The 21,192-nt window shown below is 39.7% G+C and overlaps 1 protein-coding gene across 9 annotated transcripts in view; it reads left to right on the top strand.

Annotated features, from left to right (window-relative positions):
- The window catches only part of PDLIM5 (PDZ and LIM domain 5), a 124,770-nt gene that overhangs the window by 90,916 nt on the left and 12,662 nt on the right, over positions 1-21,192 (top strand). For all 9 annotated transcript variants that reach the window (XM_032108881.1, XM_032108880.1, XM_032108876.1 and 6 more), the window contains 2 exons: positions 5,861-6,024; positions 17,844-18,018. In XM_032108881.1, coding sequence (XP_031964772.1) covers positions 5,861-6,024; positions 17,844-18,018 — 339 coding nt within the window. The remainder of the gene's footprint in view (positions 1-5,860; positions 6,025-17,843; positions 18,019-21,192) is intronic.

Here is a 21,192-nt window from a genome sequence, read left to right as displayed (position 1 = left end):
TTGAGAGCAATACACCCATTGAGTGTGAGAAACTAGGTATTTAAATGTCTTTGCATTACAATCCATCTAGTGACATACTCTGATATGTAAATGAATGTAATGCTGAAAAGTTGTTTTAAATGGCAGCTCACTTCATCCCACAATAAAACAGTTGATAAGAGAGCTGAAATTTATGTCCCATAACTAAAGAGACAAGTATATGACAGAATGCAGTAGACTAACTTGTTCAAAAGAACATTTGGCTCAACCAAGAAAGCCAAGTGAATAAACTGCTTTGGAGTTTTCTGGCTCTTTCATATCTTTTATAACTTCCATGAAAAGGTAATGAATCTATTTTACCAAGGTAGCTCAGGCTTCTTTGCATTATCTCTGGAGACAAACTCAGGAAGGTTATAGCTGTAACAAAAGCAGGGTGTTGATTCTGTTCTGCAGTAAGGTTGCTCCAGAAATATTTCCCTTTTATGCCTCTCACTTCACTGTCTCTGCTCCAAAAAGCTGGCTGTCTTAAACTGCTCTGTTCTGGTAGCTGCCAGAGTACTTGACCTTTTTCTGACTTAGGAACTGGCCTGTAATGGTGATGAACATCCACATGTTTTCTTCCCCACCAGACTCCTCTGTAATGGGCTTTTTTGGGGTGTGGAGCAGCTATGCAATCTTTCACTAAGCTGTTTCATCCTAATGGCAACAGGGGTTCTTGAGTTTATGGGGCTTGTGTGTTTTTTAACAAACGACACATATGCAGTACAGGAAATGATGTATTTAATAGCTTGCATGTCCAAGAATTGGAGCTCTGCCTTAAAATTAAATCTCAAGGTAGAAACACTGTGAAATTTTGGGAAACACTAGCAAGAATGGGTGTTGGCAGCCCTTTTGTTTTTGACATGGCTTTTGGTTTATCTACCTGATACTATGCTGCATTCAACTCCTTTAAAAAAATGGTAGTCTGGCCTTGTGAGATGAGCACTGGTGTTAACTCTGAGAGAATACTTACTCTGAAAAGTGCTTTGAGTTATTTCTGTGTATAGAGCACTGCTTACAGAAGGGTTAAATACTCCCTCCCGGTAATTTGATACAGAAATACCTCCACCCAGATGACTTTCTCTGCTCTTTCTTTCTATTACTTTATTTTGCATTTCTTCTTTCTTGCAGGATACTGGAGCACTGTTAGGTTAACACGAAATGTAAACACTGACTGACACCACGGGCTTTGTAGTAGGGGTGGGAACAAGGTCAGCACTCAGTGCTTCTTGTATTCTGTTTCTCTATTGTTACATCAGAAAACCCTTGCAAAAAGCCATCTGTATTTCCCTTGTTCATGGAGTTTTGTCATCATTCTCATACCTACCTTTTCTGGTTTTCTATATATATGTATATCTTCAGCTATTGTGTATTTTGATACTGGACAAAATATATCACATGATTTGTATGACCTAATTGAGACCTGAGATCCAATTCCTGGCCATCTGAAGAAAGCCTTTACAAACTGTCCCTTAGATACTGCATGACCTGTCCTGTCACTGGATTTCTTCACACCACAGGGTTCCTTACTCCCACAGTTGTTCTGGACAGCAGAACAAGTTAGTTTAACAAGCTACTTAAGCTATCAGTTATAGCCACAGAACTGTTAGTAAAATACTGATGTATCAGACTGAGCTCAGGGCTCAGCTGATAATTTTTACAGATGGATAGCCAGTGTCTTGGGCTTGCATAAGGAGAAAGTCCAGCCAAATCCCTTGAACCTGCTTGGGAAAGTCCAAGAGACTTGGTCCTTGTTATCACTTCAATGCTCTTAGAAGTTACGTGACAGCAGGCTCAATTCCTTTTCAGTTATTTAGTAGGTTCTCCTTTGGCTGATAACAACATTTCACATTATTAACTTCCCTAAAGTTTGTGTGAACAAATTCTAGGCAGCATTATATAGGAGTTGCCATGGAAGGATGGAGGGAGGTTTAGGCATCTATAGCTCCAGACCATGTGTTTTCCTTCTCTGTTTTGTTTGTTTATTTTGTTGGGGTTCTTCTGGTTCGTTGGTTGGGATTTTGGGGTTCTTCGTGGGATTTTTTGTGTGTTTGGGGTTTCTTGGGGGGTATGGAGGGAGGAGCATCAAAACCTCTAAATACATTCAGAAGGATTTTCCAGTGCAAATTTCTTTAAATGCCTCTGAAATGTGTTCAGCCTGGTCTCTGAAAACTGGTGCTTACATCATGTGTGACCTGGACCCACTTCCTCTGTTGCAGAAGGAGGAATTATTACTTGCTTTTTCTAGGGTTTTTTTGCCAGTTTCCGCAGTGCTTTTGTTGACCAGGAGACAGGGTAAGTCTGAGGAGCCTTTTGTGAGCTCTGAATAAAGTTTGCACTGGCACTGGAGCCCTGTGTGTCCCCCCAAGCCTCCAACTGGCTCCCCAGAAATTTGTTTGTTTTCCATGCACACACTTAGTCTTTCCATGCACACTTAGAATAAGGCTCCACTGTGTGGTAGGAGCTGCTCTCCATGGAATTTCAGGAGTGTCTGTTAAGCATAAGCTAGCATATGTGAAAAATAGAGAGGTGTCTTTGGCTTGCTTCTTTGCCAGACATTTTTCTTGGGCTGTTTTTGCAATCTGTTTCCCTTGCAACACACTTCCAGAATTATTTTGATTAATCTTCCCATAGGTTATTAATCAAACTCCTCATGGGTTTTCAGGACACTAGACTGAGTCTGACAGACTTGTGTTTCACTGTTCCTTCATTCTTGCAGTGTTAAAATCCTTTGCCCAAAGCTTGAAGGCAGAGCATTCACATCTTGCAGGAAGTGTTGGCTTGCAGGGATGTGAGTCTTGGTTGCATTCGTTTTCATTGTGGAAAACTTTGATTCTTGCTGTAAGTATTCATCAGGTGGAGAAGGAGTAGTTTAAGAGTTATGGAACAGAGTTAAAATGTTAATGCTAGAGGCAGAAGGTAGGTGTGTCATTAATAATAGTACAAGTATTCTGACATGGAAGTGTTCTTGACCTGAAGCTGACCCATGAGTGTCAGCCGCGAAGTCTGAGAAAGTACTCACACAGAACTTGGTAAATACATAAGGTTTATCATTCCTCCCTCAGTTTCCTAGTGATGACACTGAAAAGCAGGTGGGAGCTCTCTTCCATACCACATATATTTTCTTAAATTTCAGTCTATTTTTTTGTCTCTTCAAATCATGTGTTTTCTAGATGGTGAAACTTGGGTCATCACTGTACAATATCCTAGTGAGTTGCAAAATATTAGTGGGGCTAATTGTGGGCATTGTACAGCAACTTGTAGAAGATAAGTGTGCTTCTGGAAAGATCCATCACTAAATTTATGAAGTTGAATAAAAATAACTGGAGTTTGAGTGTTTCTCAGTGTAGAAAAACATGAAGTAGAATGTTGAGGAATGAACTTTGCAGCATGAATTTGAAGTTCAGCATTTAAAAGGTTGAACATCTCATGAGGGAGATGCTCCTGAGGGTGCAGTGAATCTTTGCAAGTGAGACAAAGATGGATCTGTCTTTCTGCAGAGAACACTGCATGTACACTCCCAGACAACTGTGTGATTGGAGGCTGTAATTCCAGAAAAATGGTGCATTATTTTGTGCAGCCCATCATAGATGGGCAGTATCACACAGCAGAGACTTGCCAAGCTGCAGTAGCAGCCTGCCTGTTAATTTAGCAGGCTGTGGTGGTGGCTTGAGTTCATTCAATTTTTGATTTAAAGAAACAGAGGCACAATACAAAGGGTGTCAAAGACCTGTCAGAAGTTTTGCCCTGAGGCCAGCAAGATCCTCTCTGTCAGAGTGATGGCTTCAGGCTTTTCCCTTGGGAAACTTCTTTCTTCAGGGTCCTGGCACATAAGCTTCCAGAGGTGATCAAAAAAATCAGAGGTAGCTTATACCTGGGTTTATAATTGTCTTTTAGTTTAGGATCATTAGGATTTCACCTAATTTCTGATAAAAGCCTAAGTGTCTCCAACAATCTGTTGCTTCAGGAACTAGCAGGCCGCGTCATTCTCAAGCGGTAGAATTCAACTACAAAAATGGCAGTGGTAGAGTTTCCAATCAGCACTGCAATGAGCCGTGTGGGCCTCCATCAATCTGCTTCCTTGCCGTCTTCTCCCTGGAGGGTACCTTTTCTGCTTGTCTGAAATCCATTTTTGCTTGTTCAGTAGCCTCTGCTGTAAAAGATAGCTGCTGACTCAGCAGGACTTTCTTATTTCTGACAGACGATTTGTATTATTTATGATTTATATCTTCCAGACAAAGGCAGTAAAGAGGTGCTAGACTTGAGAAGTTATTTGACAAGCAGTAATGAGCCTGTTGGACGGAGAAGAAGGAAACTTTCTTTTTTTAGCACCAACAGTGTTAACAAGGAATTCTTAAAGTTGCAGTGGGGCTCTGGCCTGGATTGGATTTGAGGGGTTACATGTCAAATACATTCAGCAGTACAGAAGGATGTTTCTGTAACAATGAAGTTGCAGATGTACACTTTTTTCATTGTGGAAGCCAATCCTAAACTACCTTGTCATCTTCAACCACTGAACTGCTACTTCACATCAGAGGTTACTTTCCTATCCTTTTTCTTTCAGTCTGCAGTAGCACTTTTATGCCCTGTATCTCCACTGCCTCAAAATCTGCCTGTAACAAGGACTGGGATCATGAGTTTCAGAGGAATCTAACGTTGTACCTTCAGTGCCTCCATTTGAGCTATACAAATGCCTTTAAATATCTTTTCACCATTTGAAGATAATGGAATGCAAGGTCTCACTTTGTGCTTCACTGGGCTTGTGCACACTGCATACAGCAAATCCACCAGTGCCGGTTCAGCGCAGCTACTGCTCTTACAAAAACCCTACAATTGCCATAGCTGTTACTCATTAAACTGAGCATTCAGATTTATTCTCTTAACTGTAAATAATTTTTTTTATCCCTTACCTGGAAGAAGATTCTAAATGCATGAATTATTTATCCTGTAAATCTAGAGGTGAAAAAAAAATCAAGGTTGTGAACCTGTGTTTTGGCCTCACGGTGTGTTCAAGTTGTTGCATGTCCTATGGGCAAGGCAATACTGTGCATGTGCAACACTTGTAAAGTAAAAATAGCTCGTGGATTTTTACTTCACGAACTTGGCACAATCTGTAATTCTGGGAATGACCCTGGTGAAATATGCATGGAGCACATGTGCTATAAATTTGTTTTTCCTCAATACAAGGCTTCTAGTGTGTTACTGATGGGTTTCCAAATTGTGCAAAATATGTTTTTGGAATGGTATTTCACATATGTATTTGGCTGTATTTCACAATGTTGTTAATTTCCTGGTTTTGGTGTCCTTTTGTTTTGCAAATGACCCTCATTAGTAGTTGCTCCTCTACTTTCAATATTTTAAATAAAAATACTTATTTTCAGCTTCCCAAACACAAGTAAGAAATGAAAAATTTTCTTGCTAGCAATGTAATTAGTGGCTACTTGCATTCCATGTGAATTGTGATTAAGTTCAGTTTTCATCATGCATGTTTTTAAAGAGCCTAAAAGAGTTCTGCCAACCCTTAAAATGTAAAAGCAGCTGTAAACTGCTCTAAAGAGGCAATATAAAATATTGTGCATGTTGCTTAATGACTAAAGTCTTTTAAAATGAAAACTGTGAAGGGGTTTAGTTGATTATATTGAATTTGGCAGACCTTACTCAAGTGTCCAGTTCTTAAAAAGCAGCATCAGGGTGTAACTACCACAGCATTGTTGGTGATGACAGACCAGTGGGTACTGCTTTGTTGCACTGGGGTGAGGGAATGTCACTCCACATCTCCATTTCACAAGTTCTCCTGTTCTAGCAAGAGGCATTTGTTTACTCTTCCCTTGTTTCTGAACAGTGATTCCCTGGAAGCTGCCCAGCCTGCCCCGGTGAGGAGCGTCCCTGCCTGCCAGGACAACGTGGATGTGAGACCTGCTCCTGCCAGCACCACACCTGCCGCAGTCCTCAAGCCAGCAGCACCCCTGGGTTCTGCCAAGGGCTGGCAGCCTCCAAACCAAGCAGGTAACTTCCAGAGAGGCTTTTTCTTGTTCACCTAAAGACCTTTAGATGGCTCAGGAAAACAGACTTCACCGTGGGTGTAAAAACAGCAGGCTTCAAATGACTGTTTGTGGGTTTTGAGTACAGGCCAGTTTGCTTGGAAAAGAGGAGAAGAAAAACCAATTTAGCCATTTTAATAAACCCTAGCCCTTTGTAAGTAGCCTCATAGATGCAATTGGTTTCACAAACAAGCAAAATCAGATGCCTCACACATCTAGTAAAAGCATTTATACCAATCAATTATACATATACGCGTCACAGTTTCAGCTTGGTTTCAGCTTCCCATGTGACTGTAGACTCAAGCACATTCCATGCTATTTCAGGTAGGAATATTAAAACATGTTGATATTATCAATAGACATGTGTTTTCCAAGTGATCTTTTCAAAAGTGCTAGTTAATTAAAAAAAAAAAAGGATAAAAAAGGCTGAGGCATTAGAGTGTTTATGTATTTGACATCTGTAGGTTTTATTTGAGCAGGGTGCCGGATTGTTGCGTAGGTTTGTGTTACATAGATTTGTGTAAAAGTTCTTGCAAGGACAATTCACATAGCTACTACCTTTGAATGTACTTTGGTGATTTCTACCCCTTTGAACCCACACCAGAATGTCTTCTATCTGGAAAGCATGCTGTTTTCTTTATGAGCACTCCTATGTTATTACATAATACAGATATGTTTATATGTGTAACTGTGTACTTATGTTTGTATAGTATTACGTGCAGTAGTTACTTGGGGTAATCTTTTAAGCTGAATCAGTCTTTGGTGCTGAATTAAACTTGTGTAGTAATTTCAAAGGATCAGGGAAATCTGTATCATAATTAAGCTTTAACCTCAGATTTTTCTTGCTAATATGAGATGATTCTCTTTCTGACAGGATCATATATGCTAACTAGCTCTATTTGTTTATTTGTTTTTGTTTTATGTTAAGGGTTTTCCCTTTTTAGAAGTATCTCCAGTCCCAAAATGGAACTGTAGAGGACCGGGCATAAAAATAAAAAACATATGGTGTTAATGCTGCGTGTTTTATAATGGCTTTGGCACTTCTGGTTAAATGACTGCTGTGGTTGGTAAGAAGTCGATGTATTTTGATTGAGATGTGCACTTCTGTAGGAAGCCTCAAGATGGCAATGCACTGTCATTGCTGTACTTCCCTGGCAAATAGCGAGTCTACTATTGAGGGCAAGGTAAAGACTTTTTAAAATTTAGATCAGTTTAATTCTAGCATTGCTTCACTTCTTTGAGTTAGCTGGCATTAAACAGGGAAAAAACACCAAAGTGAACAGTAATAACAGAAGCCCCAACTCTTTTTAAAGTTACATTTTTGGTAGCGTGTGTGCTTAAGGCAAATTTTCGTGGGAATGTGATAATCCTGCATTTTTCTAAGTGACTGATTGTGCTTCATGTTTGATATAATTTTCTGTCTCGCCAAGTGATGAATTATTTCTCTTTGCATAGAACCCACCCATCAGTTTGGGGTTTCTGTAGTACCACACTCATTTTTAGTATGTTGGTAGGTGTTTCACTCCTAAATCCTACTACTGTACTCTAGTATTAATAGGAGTCAAATGTTTGAAATAGCCTTTTTTTTTTAAAGATGTTCATGAAGGAGAAAGATTTAAAGAGATTGATTAAGCTGCACTTGATTCTGTAGTACTCTGAAAATCTATGCCCATGCTCTTGCATAATGTGGAAATATCTTTTGTTTTTTTTACATCAGAAATACCAAGTAGGCAGGTGAGAGGGAAAGCCAGATGGAGAATTTTGGTTGTTATGTTCCAGAATAGCTTAAAGAAAGCTTGGAATGTTCATAGTGGTAGAGAAGCTGGTGGAAAGAAATGGTCATGAGGATGTCAGCTTTGTGCTGTCTTGATGTAGGGTTCTGAGATGCACTGTTTAAGTTCCAAAGAAGGAAAGCCGTTCTCTGTCCCCAAAAATATTGGGGCAACCAGAAATAAAAGCTGTGGGAGAAGGAGACATTGAAGTCTCAGAGTTCCCTAAAATTGGAGAATGCAGGGAAGATGATGCAGCAGTATGAATGGCAACTGGCTGGGAATTAACAGGGTGGGAGAAAGTACAATGTCCCAGATGCCAGAGGAGCTTCAGTTATCATTTGCATCTTAGGAACACACCCACTGCCATGGGAAGCCAGTCTGTGCTTGTCTCTTGTAGGTGGACAGCAGTCTGACAGGTAAAACTCTTTCGATAATTGAATATTTTGATAAAATAAGTCAGATGTTGAAGAAAAACAAAGACTACAAGTGTTTCAGAGAATTCTTGGACTTCAGTTCTGCTGTTTGTTTGCAGTCTGTGAGCATAAAGTTTTCCTTAAAGTAAAATTGCCGGTGGTCCCCAGGCCAAACAAAATTTGGCTTCATAGGCTGTAGGCCTGATGAAGTTTTAGACAAAAAGATGCCTTTGATTTCATAGCTGAAGTCTACCTTAGGAAATAATTAGAAGGAAGATACAGTCTTATTTAAATGTATACCAGTATGCTATTAATAGCAGAAATGTATTGGAGCACAGTTTTGTAGCTTTGATACCATTCACCCTTCTAATGAATATTGTATATAACACCAAGTTGTTTCCAAAGCAAAACAGGCGTGTCATAGGATTTTGTTTGTGCCTGGGGAAGCTGTAAGATGCTGATTGATGGTGTGACATGAAGATTACCAGTGATTTTATTAAGCTGTCTGACTATAGAGGTATGTCATTTGGGTAGACAGCATCTTTTCAGTTGTTAGCTGGAATCTCTCTCGGATGAGCCACCCAGAGACTATTTTTTTTTTTTTTTAACAGAAGTATTATGGCTTTTTTTTGCCTTTGGTTTGGGGTGATTTGTTGATTTAATTTTTTCTTCTGAGATTGTGCAGAGATGCCTGAAGGTGTCAGAGGGATTTTGTTGTAAGTGAGGTGTGAGCTATTTCGTGACCTGGCAAGAAGATGGTCTAAAATTGAATGGATGAAATAGAACCTGGAGATGCGTCAGGGATTGGGTTTCTCCCTAAAACAGTCAGTCATGATCTGAGTGGTCTCACAATGATAACACCTTTGGGCCTGAATTATCCTCATTGGCTGTGTGGGCCATTCTTGGAGTACCTATGCTATGCTAGCTATATGCTAGCTGCCCTGCATGAAGGTGACAGAGGTTTTATTCCTCCTTGGAATAAAATCCTGATATTACAGGATTCCTCAGTTGTTTGGTAGAGGAAATGAGGGGTGGCTGCCTCATGCTTTCTTTTAAGGCATGGGTAAGAAGCTCAATAGGCTTCAATTTTTTTCTATTGTCGAAACAAGTAAGAGCACACTGTTACTGTGTGTTATGTGCACAGACTGGAATTTATAATAGTTAGCACTTCATTTCTGTTGAGCTGTGAAGCTCTACTCACCCACCAGAGGCAGAAGCTTTTTACAAGATTATGTTAAATTAAAAAAATTAAATAACCCAGAGCATCCTAGCTTCATTGCAGTGAGCTATTTGATAACTAACCATTACTCTACACTTAGGTAGCATTGCTCACCCCCAAGGACCCCCAAAGCATTTTCTAGTCCTGGGCAAGGACACGGTGCACGCACAGGAATGGCTTTCACTCGCCACCGCCATGCAGCCACCTTGTGGGTGCGAGATGGCAGCTGCTTGTCAGCATGCTGTAACATTCCACGGCAACTTGAAAGGAAGTGAATAGCACCGTGGCAAATTGAAACTGCCAGGACCATTTCAGAAGGTATAATTGCCCAGTAAGCACAGCTACACCAACCGGAGTTAGTCCAGGAGAGGAGCTGTTCTTGTGGAAAGTGTAGCAGGCTCTGTGATGGTCAGAAACGGTCAGGACTTCCAGTGTTACATTTCTCACATGAAATTGCCTTCTCTTTCCCAGCCATCTGCCTAACACTTGCTGGGGGGGTGAGCTGCTGGTGCAGTGGGGACCATAGGGGCTGTGTGCCAGGCACAGCACTGCCAGTACCACACCCTGCCTTCCAGTACAGGAGCTGGGCAGGCAGCATCCTGCTTTGCTTGCTGGGGTCCCGTGGGATGGCAGGGGGCCTGTGGGAAGCTGTTACAGCTGGTGGCTGTTACAGCTTTCTGGTGGCCAGAAAGGCTGGTTCGCTTCTTGGAAAGGAGGGTTTCATTGCAGTCGACGCCCTTTGTTCCTCTTTGCAGCTGAGTTAGAAGAATGGGATGGGGAAGGTTTGTGGTAGAAGCGTTCAAAGCTTGTGTTTTAAGTGACCCTTTACTCAGATGTGCCAGTTTCCTTATTCCCAGGGTCTCTCTCAGCCTGATATCACTGGGATATATAATCCCCTTCCAGGGGAGCTGCTAGGGAATGTCAGCATATTCTGCAATATGCACAACTGTCAGTTGCCTAATCCTGAGCGAGCACATGTGTTAAGCACATGCTCCCTTCAGCTGAGGGAACACACTTGGAAACTGACTGCCAGCACATAAAAAGTGCTTCCCCAGAAAAGTTTGTTTTAAAACTTCTGCTATTTCCTTGAAGTTGTTTTCTTGAAGTGTACTTGGTAGCCTTGCATTTACCTCCTCTGGAGTTATCCTTAGCTTTCTTGCTGCATTTTCTTTTTTATATCCCATTCCTGCAATAATTTTAGAATTTTTAGAGCAGAAGAAAATGCAAGCCTGCTCCTAGGCGTGACTTGACATCCTGCTCTACTGGCAGTTTGAGTCTTTGTTTCCTTCCTTGCTACTTATTCTGCTACTTATTTATGTGGAGAAAATGGGAAAAAAATGTAGACTGTATCAAACTGTGGAGTTTGGCCATCAGGGCGAACAGTATGGAGCTGTGGAGAGGGAGGAAGGCACCGAGATACAATGCGCTATCACAAAATGCTTGTACTGCCAGTAAGTCCTTAAGGAATTAAGTACCATAAAGGGATGGACTGCAGCACTTTTCATCCTTGTCACCTTTGCTTTTCTGTGTTTTGTTTGTAATTGGTCCAGCCCATATATCAATTTTGTTGATCTTACAGGCTGCCCTGGCTGGGTAAGTTAAGTTGATAGCTTTGGGAATATTTCTGCATGGAAAAAGCAACCAAACTATTGTGTCATTATTACTGTGTTCATAAAGTTCTGCAGGTTTTTTTTTTAGGGCTCTCTCATACTAATATGTTTCCTTTGTAGAACAGGAATTTAAAGGCAGGACTAATTATAGGAGTTGAAGAAGCTACTTGCCCATTGAGGACCATGGTCTGAATATGCAGAAAAAACTGGCTTAACATTGCTAGTCATCAAGACAAATTCTTTTATTGTTGGTAAGGCCTCTGTTAAAAGTAGATCCCAAAATATAAACAGTTCCACTATTTTTCACTGAAAAAGATTGTTAGAGATTGCTGCTCCATGATGTAGTCACCATTCATGAAAGCAGAAAGCCTTGTCCGTAAAAGTGTTATGATTGACAGGTCAAAACACAGAAGCTTTCTGATCCTGGTTTATGGACTATGGTAATTAATTTTTCATCTAATCTAAATTATTATATCATCATGTGACAGCAAATCACAAGAGTTTGTTCTTACAAGTTAATTAATGTGAAGTCACTTAGCCAAGTAAAACCCATTGTGAAACTAGAGTAATTTATAAATGTTAACCTTAACTTGATGGCAGTATGAAATTGTAACTCCTGTAGAGTTGCTGAAAAAATGAGTGTGTTCCTAAAACTTGAACGTTTATCTTTAAGAAGGGACAGATCATAGTAATGATGCAGAAATGTACCACTTGCTTTTTAGAGACAGAATGGACTGGTGTACCTCACTACAGGATCTGGTGAATAGGAACTCAGCTTTTCTGTTACAAACATGGTGTTAAACAATTTTCCTGTGTTTTGGTTTTGCCAAATTCACGTGCAATTGCACCAAGCTGCGCACTGAATTGTTCGCGCTATTTGGACAGATGCATGTTTCTTTCTGTGTTCATTTAAACAGAGATGCAGAGATTTTTTTTGGCTCTATGGTTATTTCACACACATCAAGTAAGAACATTCACTGACTTCCAAAATCAGGTGGTCATTGTCTTTGATTTGTTAAAAATCAACTTCTTGTCACAGACTGACTTGCCAGATCAGTTCCTCTTCATTAGCTAGCACCAGCTCAGAGCAGTGATGCGTCCTGTTCAGATGCACATGTGTAGGACATCCAAGAATTATGCCTAATATTTGTTCAGCAAATGAAAAGCCAGTATTCTTCTGGTAAATTCTTACTTTGAATTCAGTGTTAAACATCAGCGTCATGAAAGTGGCAGACAATCAAAATGAGACTGGACAGACGTGCTCTCTGCAGGCATAGTCAAGCTGTCGAGAATAGGAGCTAAAAGGAGGCAAAATCTTATCTGCAGAAAGCTACCAAATGGGTTTCTGTACTCACACTGCAGAGAAATGGAACACTGTAGTACAGGACTTGGTTTTCTCTTTCTTCTGGAGTCGTGTTTTCGATAAAAGCAGCGCCAGTTGTGCCAAATTTGTAACGGTGTGTGATGTTACAAATCAGAAGGAGACAGGCTGAGCGAGCCAAAACCACCACACTCATTTTAATTAAGATGCTTTACAGCTAATTTACCCGGAGCCTTTCCAGTTGAAAGGCTGGTTACTAACGCAGGAACTATTCCCTCTAGTTGCAGGGGCTGTTGAAATGGGGCCAAGGTGGCACCTGTTTTGATTTTCCATGGGTGCATACCAGCTTTCACCCGGCATTTAAAGACATGATAATGGTTTAATCCATCCTGTTCTGCCTTTAATCAGCAAAAGGAGTTTAGCTCTGACTGTATTTCCAAGACTTCATGAGAAACAAAAGAAGCAACTACAGAATGTGGGGGTTGAGCTTTGCATTTGGTGGTGGGGGGAGGGAGGGAGTTTTTTGAGGTTTTGTTTTGTTTTTTCTCACCTTATACTTGTCCTGTAGCATTCTGCACTGAACTTGTGTGATTTCGTGCAGGCCTGGGAGTGGATGGGGTGTTACATACAGCCAGTGCAGTGAGCTGACAGCAGAGCTTTTCAGACACGTTGCTTCATCCGGCCATCTGTTTGCTTTTGAGGGAAGGAACAGGAAGATTTCTTATACTACAAATATATTAAGAAAAGTCAGAAAATTGGACGTATGAAGCTTTGTATTTTCCATTTATAATACAGTAGTTTGATTGCAGGGTATAAATCACTGAGTTAGGACACTTTAAAATGAAGTTCTGGCACTCCCACCACTTCAAGTAGCATTGTTATTTATAGGTATTACATGAAGGCTGATGTTATGTTTAAGTGAGCGTTAAACAGTTCAGGCTGTTGTATTGTTGCTACGCACCAGAGAACCTCTGTCAAAGTGACTTTGGCACCACTGCGTATCCACCTTTCTCCCTTTGTCTTCCAAACCTTTCAGCAGTGTTTGCAGTTATCCATGTGCTCAGCGATGGAACAACCTATTGTTAGACTAACAAGGGCAGAGTCACACTGGGATTTTTAAAAAAGAAAAAAAAAAAGGTAGTTCTTTACCCTGCCTGAAAGATTGTTAAATATTAAACTAGCCATACCAAGGAGTTTTAGTGAAAGCAAACACCGTGGGTTTGCTAAACTTAAACCTAATAACGTAGAAAGTTAATAATCAGGTACAGAGTGGTTTAGGTTTTAGAAAAAAAACCAGCAGTGACAATACATCAGTGCGGATCAACAGTGCTTTAGAATGTTTAATTAAAAAGAGTGACGTGAAGCCTACAAAACTCCAAAATTTGGCCACAGACAGCTTCTCATGACTTGCAGAGAACCCAAACCTCTCTGGTACTCAGGTCAGAATAGCTCCTATTGGAGTGTATAATTCTTATAAATAATTTCTTTTATTAATTAATTGTATTTATTTATTTTAGTTTTAAATCTTCAGACCACCACAAAAGTTGCTGCGCTTTGTCCCATTTTGAGCAACAAAGGTGCAACAGGAAAATGTGGGGTGAGATTGTGTTGTCAGAAAGCTGATTTCCTTTCCCATTCCCAATCAGTCACCATTTGCAATTAAAAATGTGCCTGCATCTCGACAGATCTTGGGTACTGGGGCATCTGTCTCCCCAGCACTCCTTGAGAACAAAGCTGCTGATCACGTATGTAAAATATAAAAAGGAACGTATAAAGCACAGACTACAGGAGAGCTCAGACCAGTTGCCAAGTGTTGAGAGGTCTTCACTTAGATTGGGTGTAAAGATTTGTACCTCCTTTGGCACTCCTCATGTGCCCTGGTAAGATCTTCTCATTGCAAGAAAAAAAACACCTGCATCAGTTTTCTGGGCCTGGTGTTTTTAAATCAAGTGGTTGTGTTTCAAGCTGAAAGATTTCCAAGGGAATAGAGAAAAGAAAGGAGGGGAAGAGAATACATGAACTCAGGATATCCCCTTCCTCTCTGCAGTAAAAATATCTTGTCCACCGGAGTGTTAAACTTGCTGTTTAAGTAGAAGGAATAGATGGGAAATATCAGTGTTCTATCTAAACAAGAAAACAGACCTAATATTTGAAATTCTCTAGCTATAAGAGGAGGAATATTGTTGGAAAAGTACAGAGAATTCATATAGATTTAAGTGGGGAATTAATAGTGGGGTTTTTCAAAATCAAAAGCAAACTAACTAAACAAAAATGTCACCACCAACAAAAAAATTCTGTGGGTTGCAGTGTAAGTAATGAACCTTTGGTGAAAGTACTGAAGTGTTAAAGGTGTGTTTGTGGCCTGTGGAAAGGCAGAAGTGGCCAATAAAAGCCATCCTCCTGCTGGTGTTCAGAAGGGAATGAGGAAGATAAAAGGCTAAGGGAAATCAAGCAGTGAGGAAGGGAGAGTGATCTATGGTGGAAAAAAAATAAATCTAGAGAACTGTAGGAGGTTTAGAAAGAAGCCAGTATATCAAATAAGGTATTTGATACAGATATGGGTATAGATCTTACAGTACCTTACTGGTGTATTTTCTTCAGTAAGAGTATGGATCTGAAGGCAATGGAAGCAGATTGACTCCTCTTCTTTAGGAAGAAAGATCTGAGCTGAAAGAAGCTTAAGTCCACTTCAGAACAGGAGTGGAGGGAAATGAGACTAACAAGGTCTTCATGTGATTACTAGCAAAGAGAAAGAGAATCCTTGAGAGAATGCTGTAGGCACAAATCGTGAGCATGGGCAGGGAGCTTCCTCAACATTAAATGCCCAGGTTAGTTTTGCTCAGGTCTCAGCTCTCACTTGACACACTATTAGTTTGTGTGGTTTCTGTTGTGTTTTGCTTAAAAGCGAGTTTTTGTTATAACATGATGGACTATCTCCTTCTCTCACTTTTTAGTGCTTTAAATAACTCAGAAATGACTGATCTAACAGCTTTGTAGAGAAGGTTTACGTAGACGAATTCTGCTCCTGGCCAGTAGTAACTTTGAAGTTAGGTAGTGTTTGGAAAAGCATCATTCATAAAAACAGCAGTAATGAAAGCTGTAATGAGACCAAGCAAAAGGGAGCAATTGTGATATTTGTACTTTTTTTCCCCCCTTAAGCAAGCAGAAAGACTTTTTTTAACTACACAGTGCAAACGAGACACCTGATGTGTCTGAATGGGCTTTGGTATTCAGTGGATAACCCAAACAGAAATTAGCAGTACACTAAAAGCTGTGCTGCAATTTGATTTATGGCAAAAGCAGTCTTCAAACAGATTTGGGTTTAGTGTGTATTCCTGTCTTCTCATGAAATGGGATCTGAAAATTGAAAAACCATGTGTGCTGACAGAGGAGGAAAGTGCTATTAATCAACACCACTTTTGTTCATGTCTTCAAAGCTGTTCTGCCACCTTTTTCATTTTTATCTCTTCCTTGGTTTTCAGCTTAGCAGTCATTTATAATCTGAAGTGAACTACAGTAGCAGAGTGACTTGTTCAAGATCAAGTGCTTCTATTCCTAAATTCTTTCCACTCAGCAATGTTGAATGTTTCAAGAATAAAGATGTTATTTTTTCAAGATATTGCAAATTTATTAATTATATATTAAATATAACTAATAGTCTTATTTAAAAAAAAAAAAGAAACAAAAAAAGCGACCCTTATGAATTGTTATACTTTTTCTACATCAGATTCAGAAAAGGATCCAAAAATATGTCAGTCTTGAAATGACCTGATATGAGAAATTTTGGTAAACCAACCACTTAAAAAAAAAAAAAAGATATGAGAAAGATATGAGTATATTTCTTCTTCATACAGAGAAGGAGTAAGCAAAAGCAGGTATTGAACCCATATCAGCAGGTTAATACCAAGTGTAATAATAGTACAAAAGCACTGGTGTTAAAAAGGATTTCTCTTCCAGATGTGTTGTCTTAGCCTACACATGAGTAGAGGAGAGAGCTGCTAAAATTCATGGTATTGTTCTTATTAATTGTGTAGTGCTTGGCTATATTCTGTAAATAGCACAATATTGGCATTTTTGTTGGATTTTCTGTGGATTCTGTGTTGCTTAAGTCTATCTTTGTGAATTAGTGTGCCACTTCTCTTTCAGCAGGGAATGCATTGTTTTGCAACTTTTCTGTAGGGCAGAGGCTGATCAGCATTACATTACTGGAGATAATGAGAAACAATTCTTCATCTTTTCCCTGGAAGGTGATATGAAAAATGAGAGAGGATGAGTAGCCCAAAGATTATCAGCTTCACAGACTATATTTTTTGCAAAGCTACGTACCTTGACCCTGGTGTTGGAGAGCTGCAGAAGCATCATCCTGCACTGTCTGATGTCTCAGTCATTGCTTGGTTGTTTGTCTCTGAATTCCCACTTGTGTCTTAATTTCACTCTGATACAAGGTTCAGCAAGGCTGCACTAAAGCCAGGGCACCAAGTAAACACTCCAGGTTTCTTTTGCCTGTGGTTGCAAACAAAAGGCTATGGAAATGTGGGCTTTTTTATAATGTACTTGAAAAAGAAAGATACCTCCTCTTGACAGGAATAACTGCTCCCATAAACCCATGTGGCTGTAGCTTGTACGTTACCAAGGTACTTATATCAATCGAGGGGAAAGAAAAGCAGAGGACTGTTTGTTTCTTCGCTACCCTTACAACAGTATCATTTGTGCCTTTCATTTTTGTAAATGTATTTTTCAAACTCCATAAAAGCTTATGTCTATTCTACAACTCTAAAACCCTTAGTACACATGGAAGTGTGTAGTGTATACATATCTGAAAATGTCAGGGTTTTATTTGTGTCATACTTCTATAAGGAGGATGCGTACATGACCTTTGGAGTGCTTCATATTGGCAGAAACCACTGATCTAGACCAGTGTTTAATTTCAATTTAGAAATGTATTTTGCTTATACAGTACTCTAGTTTAAGTTCCTACACGTGTTGTACTGAATGTATGTTCTTGTTTAACGTGTTAGTAATGATGTATGATCTACTGCACTCACTGTGAAATTTTTTGAGTAGGTATGTCATATTCTCCTGCCTCTGTTCATACACTGATGTTCTTGGCTTCAGCTTTTGTATCTAAAACAAAATAATGCCTTCACAGGTTGTATATTCTTTTACCTAACTTCTTCAACATGTTGAAATTTGTCCACTACCTCTACGAGTTAGCCAAAACCATTCTGTGTTATTTCACAGACATCTCATAAAGTACGTAGGACTTTCTTGGTAACTTGCTGGGGGAGGAGGGGAAAATGAGTGCTTTTTAATCTGTTCCTTTAAGGAGGCAGGTAGGTATACGCTGGACAATGATGTTAGGCAAATGTTGTTGGTTGCTTGTATTTCAAGTTAATTTACTTGGTACTGAAAGATGGTCCTCTAAATGCTTTTGGTGTTCTTTCTGCAGCTCCTGTCAGTGGATGGCCATCGAACAGTATTAAATCGCCTGTAACAGCCTCCCCGAGTGAAAAAGCTACAACAGCATCTCAGCTAAATGAGCAAGACACGCTGGTTCAGCGGGCGGAGCATATTCCAGCGGGGAAGCGCACTCCCATGTGTGCACACTGTAACCAAGTCATTAGGTGTGTATCTGCTTGCTGGGGCGCTCTTTGGGGTGTACAGAACTGGCTGGATGGCCAGGTCCAGACAGTGGTGGTGAATGGAGTGTTGGAGTCACCCTCCTGGAGGTATTTAAAAGATGTGTAGATGTGGGACTTCAGGACATGGCTTAGTGGTGGACTTGGCAGTGAACAGCTGGACTTGAGTGAACAGCTGGACTCAATGACCTTAGGTCTTCTCCAACCTAAACGATTCTATGATTCTGTTCATCCTGCAGGCTCTCTCACAGCAGGGCTTTGTTTTGCTTTCGTGGTTTTTGATTCTTTAGGCACAAGTGGTTTAAGGCTTCATTGTGGTAATGCAGAACAGTGTTTTCATGCATGGTTTATCTAACAAAACTGAGAATGAGACTACTTTGGAGGAAAAATATGTGAACTGCTAACAGTCACAGTCTTACAGTGCCTTTTACAGAAAACCAGAAAGCTGGATGGAATGGAGTAAATGTAAAACCAAAGAAAAGTAAGAAAGTTACTTTTAATTTATACACCCATTCCAATAGAACCGGGAATTATAGCTAGTTGGAAACCAACCAGAGAGTATAGTCTTAGAAAGACTAGTCACAAATGTTGATTTCTAAACTGTAGTTTCTAATCGAGAAGAAGAAAAAATAACATCCTTAGAAGAAAAGCAAGTGATGTTTTAACAATTACTAGGACTGGATTGATAATAATTTCCTTCATTGCTGGATTTCAAGCTCTTTGATGGGCTCTTTGGCCTTTTGACATTAAGGTAGCTATTGTCCTTGACTTGTATGACATGGATAGAAAACATTAAGCAACACAAACAAGAGTTTGCCAAATGAGATTAAGTTAAATAAGTTCTGCTGATGCCATAAGATATCCTATCGCTAGCCAGAATTTTGTATGGAGGAAGAATTGAATCTGGGTTGCATTGTTCAGTCAGTGATTTCTGGCAATTAGTCATGATTGTCTCATCCAGGGAATTGTAATTGCTTTTATTGCCAGTGTGCAAATCATCCTCATTTTCATCTACCTTGCATTTTATTTCTTCCTTAAAATAGAAATGTCTTAGTTTATTGGAATTGGATTATTGGAAGAAATATATTCTTTAAAAGTGTTTTCTTCTTGCTTGTTCAGTCATTTGTATTGTTGAACTACAAGGGGAAAGTAATGATTTTTTGATAGTATTTTTTTATTTATTTATCTATGTCCCGTGTTTTCAGTGGACAAACTAAGAGAGTGTGGATTATGTTTCAGCATGATTAAATAAAGAGGCTTTTTTGATTAGAAAACTTTGAAAAATGAGGAACTCCATAAACTGTATAATTTTCATTCAGTATAACAGAAAATCAGCCTTTCCACCATGGGTTTTTGTAGTCTCTTGAGCCCTGGCCTGAATTCTACATCAGAACCAGCTAGAGCAAATCACTTGATCTTTAGGGGTGAACTGAGTCCACCTTGTTTGCTTCCATGAGATTCCTGTTCTGGTAGTTCACTACCAGTTCAGTTAGCACTGGGTTAATTTTAGAAGACTCTTTACTAATGGATCTGTGATGCTTTGGAAAAGTTATTCCTACTTCCACTGTATACATCAAGGAAATAAAAATATATGAACCTAATTCTCTTGAAGCAATAGAAAATACTTACACCAATTCCCAGCACAGGTGCACCTATGCATCTTAATCCAATTTTTTTGCTTCATTGCAAAATCAAAGATTAATATCAAAAAAGGTGTACGTATTTTTGGGATGAGATTCATTTGATTCCTTGAACAGTTTGGCCTATATAATAATTCTGTCTGTCTTTAGTATTCTGTCCTTGTTCTCTGGGCTTTGGATTTGTGTCTAGAAAATAACACAGAAGAAACCACTCACTTTCTTTTTTGTAGTGTTATTTTAGTTTTAAACCAAACACAAAGTGCACTATAAGCTGCATCTTTCATACAAGAGACTTCACTGCCCTTTACAGCAGCTGTGGTTTATCAGGGTGTGCTGGTGCTCTGTGCTGTGGGGTCTCAGTCCTGAGCAGTTTCCCTCTTCTCTTGGCCCTTAAATCACTTTCTGCTACTCCCACTTCCTTGTTTTGATCCCCATTAAAAAAAGAGATGAGCTGCTGCCCTCTAAGTAGGGCAGTGTGTCGGTCTGTGGAGCAGCATTTACTCCTTAGTGGATATGTGAGGACAAACTGCAGAGCCCCACTTGACTCTGCTTAAGCCATTGTCATCTATTGTAAGTGACACCTTTTCATGAATAGTAATTGGTAGCCACATCTGACTTCTTTGTAATTTGCTGGTGGTGTTTAAATCCTTATATTTCTTCATATGTTAAATGCCTACTCAATAATTAAAAGCGAGTGCTCTGAGGATAAGTTGATGTGCATTAATCAATGCCAAATATGCCTCATGTTCACAGCATACAGTGGATTTGGAAGACTGCGATGGCATTTTGAATTCAAGTTTTAGCATAACTACACTTCATGCCCTCAGTGATAGCTTTATCTATGAAAAGGTAGGAGGAGGATCAAGTGACATTGCATTGTACATCTGTTTTGAAGCCAAAATGCATTCTGGAGTTGGTTACTTTACACTCAGGCATAGAGTAACCATGGCTGGTTGAGCCAAAACCTTTCTTAGAGACACTTATAACTTTTTAATATATCTTCAATTATTCACACAGTGATTGTCTGAAGGTTCCAGTTTTTTCCAAAGCTTCATTAAGTGAGCTTTTCTTTCCATGTCTAAAAGAATCAAAGCTGGAGGCAAACTAAATTTCTCTTGATCTACTTGCTGTGACGGTCTGGCAGACTTCTGGCATTTCCTGATGAAGACTTCTGGTTCCCAGACAGCCGTACCAAGTTCTGCATTGCAGAGTTGGCTCTTCCTTTGAAGTCCAAATGTGTTTTCCCTGGATCACCATTGAGAACATATTCTTTGGCACGTCTGCTCTGAATGATGATTTGGCTTTGTCACCTTTTCATAAAGCTTAATTGTTTTTAAAGGCAAAAGGGAAAAAGTACAAACAGTGCTTCCCTTCAGCACCTCCTATACACAAATTGTATACTGTGGCATTTTCAGCCAGGAGAAGAAGAAACTTCGAAGAATGTAGAACTGCTGTATGGTTAACTGTGAAGTGATTGGCCTTCCTAGCAGATGTGCAAATCCTTTTTGATCTCTCTACC

Source organism: Corvus moneduloides, chromosome 5 (genome assembly GCF_009650955.1).
Source record: "Corvus moneduloides isolate bCorMon1 chromosome 5, bCorMon1.pri, whole genome shotgun sequence".
Classification (NCBI taxonomy): domain Eukaryota; kingdom Metazoa; phylum Chordata; class Aves; order Passeriformes; family Corvidae; genus Corvus; species Corvus moneduloides.
This window is presented reverse-complemented; position numbering and strand designations above follow the sequence as displayed.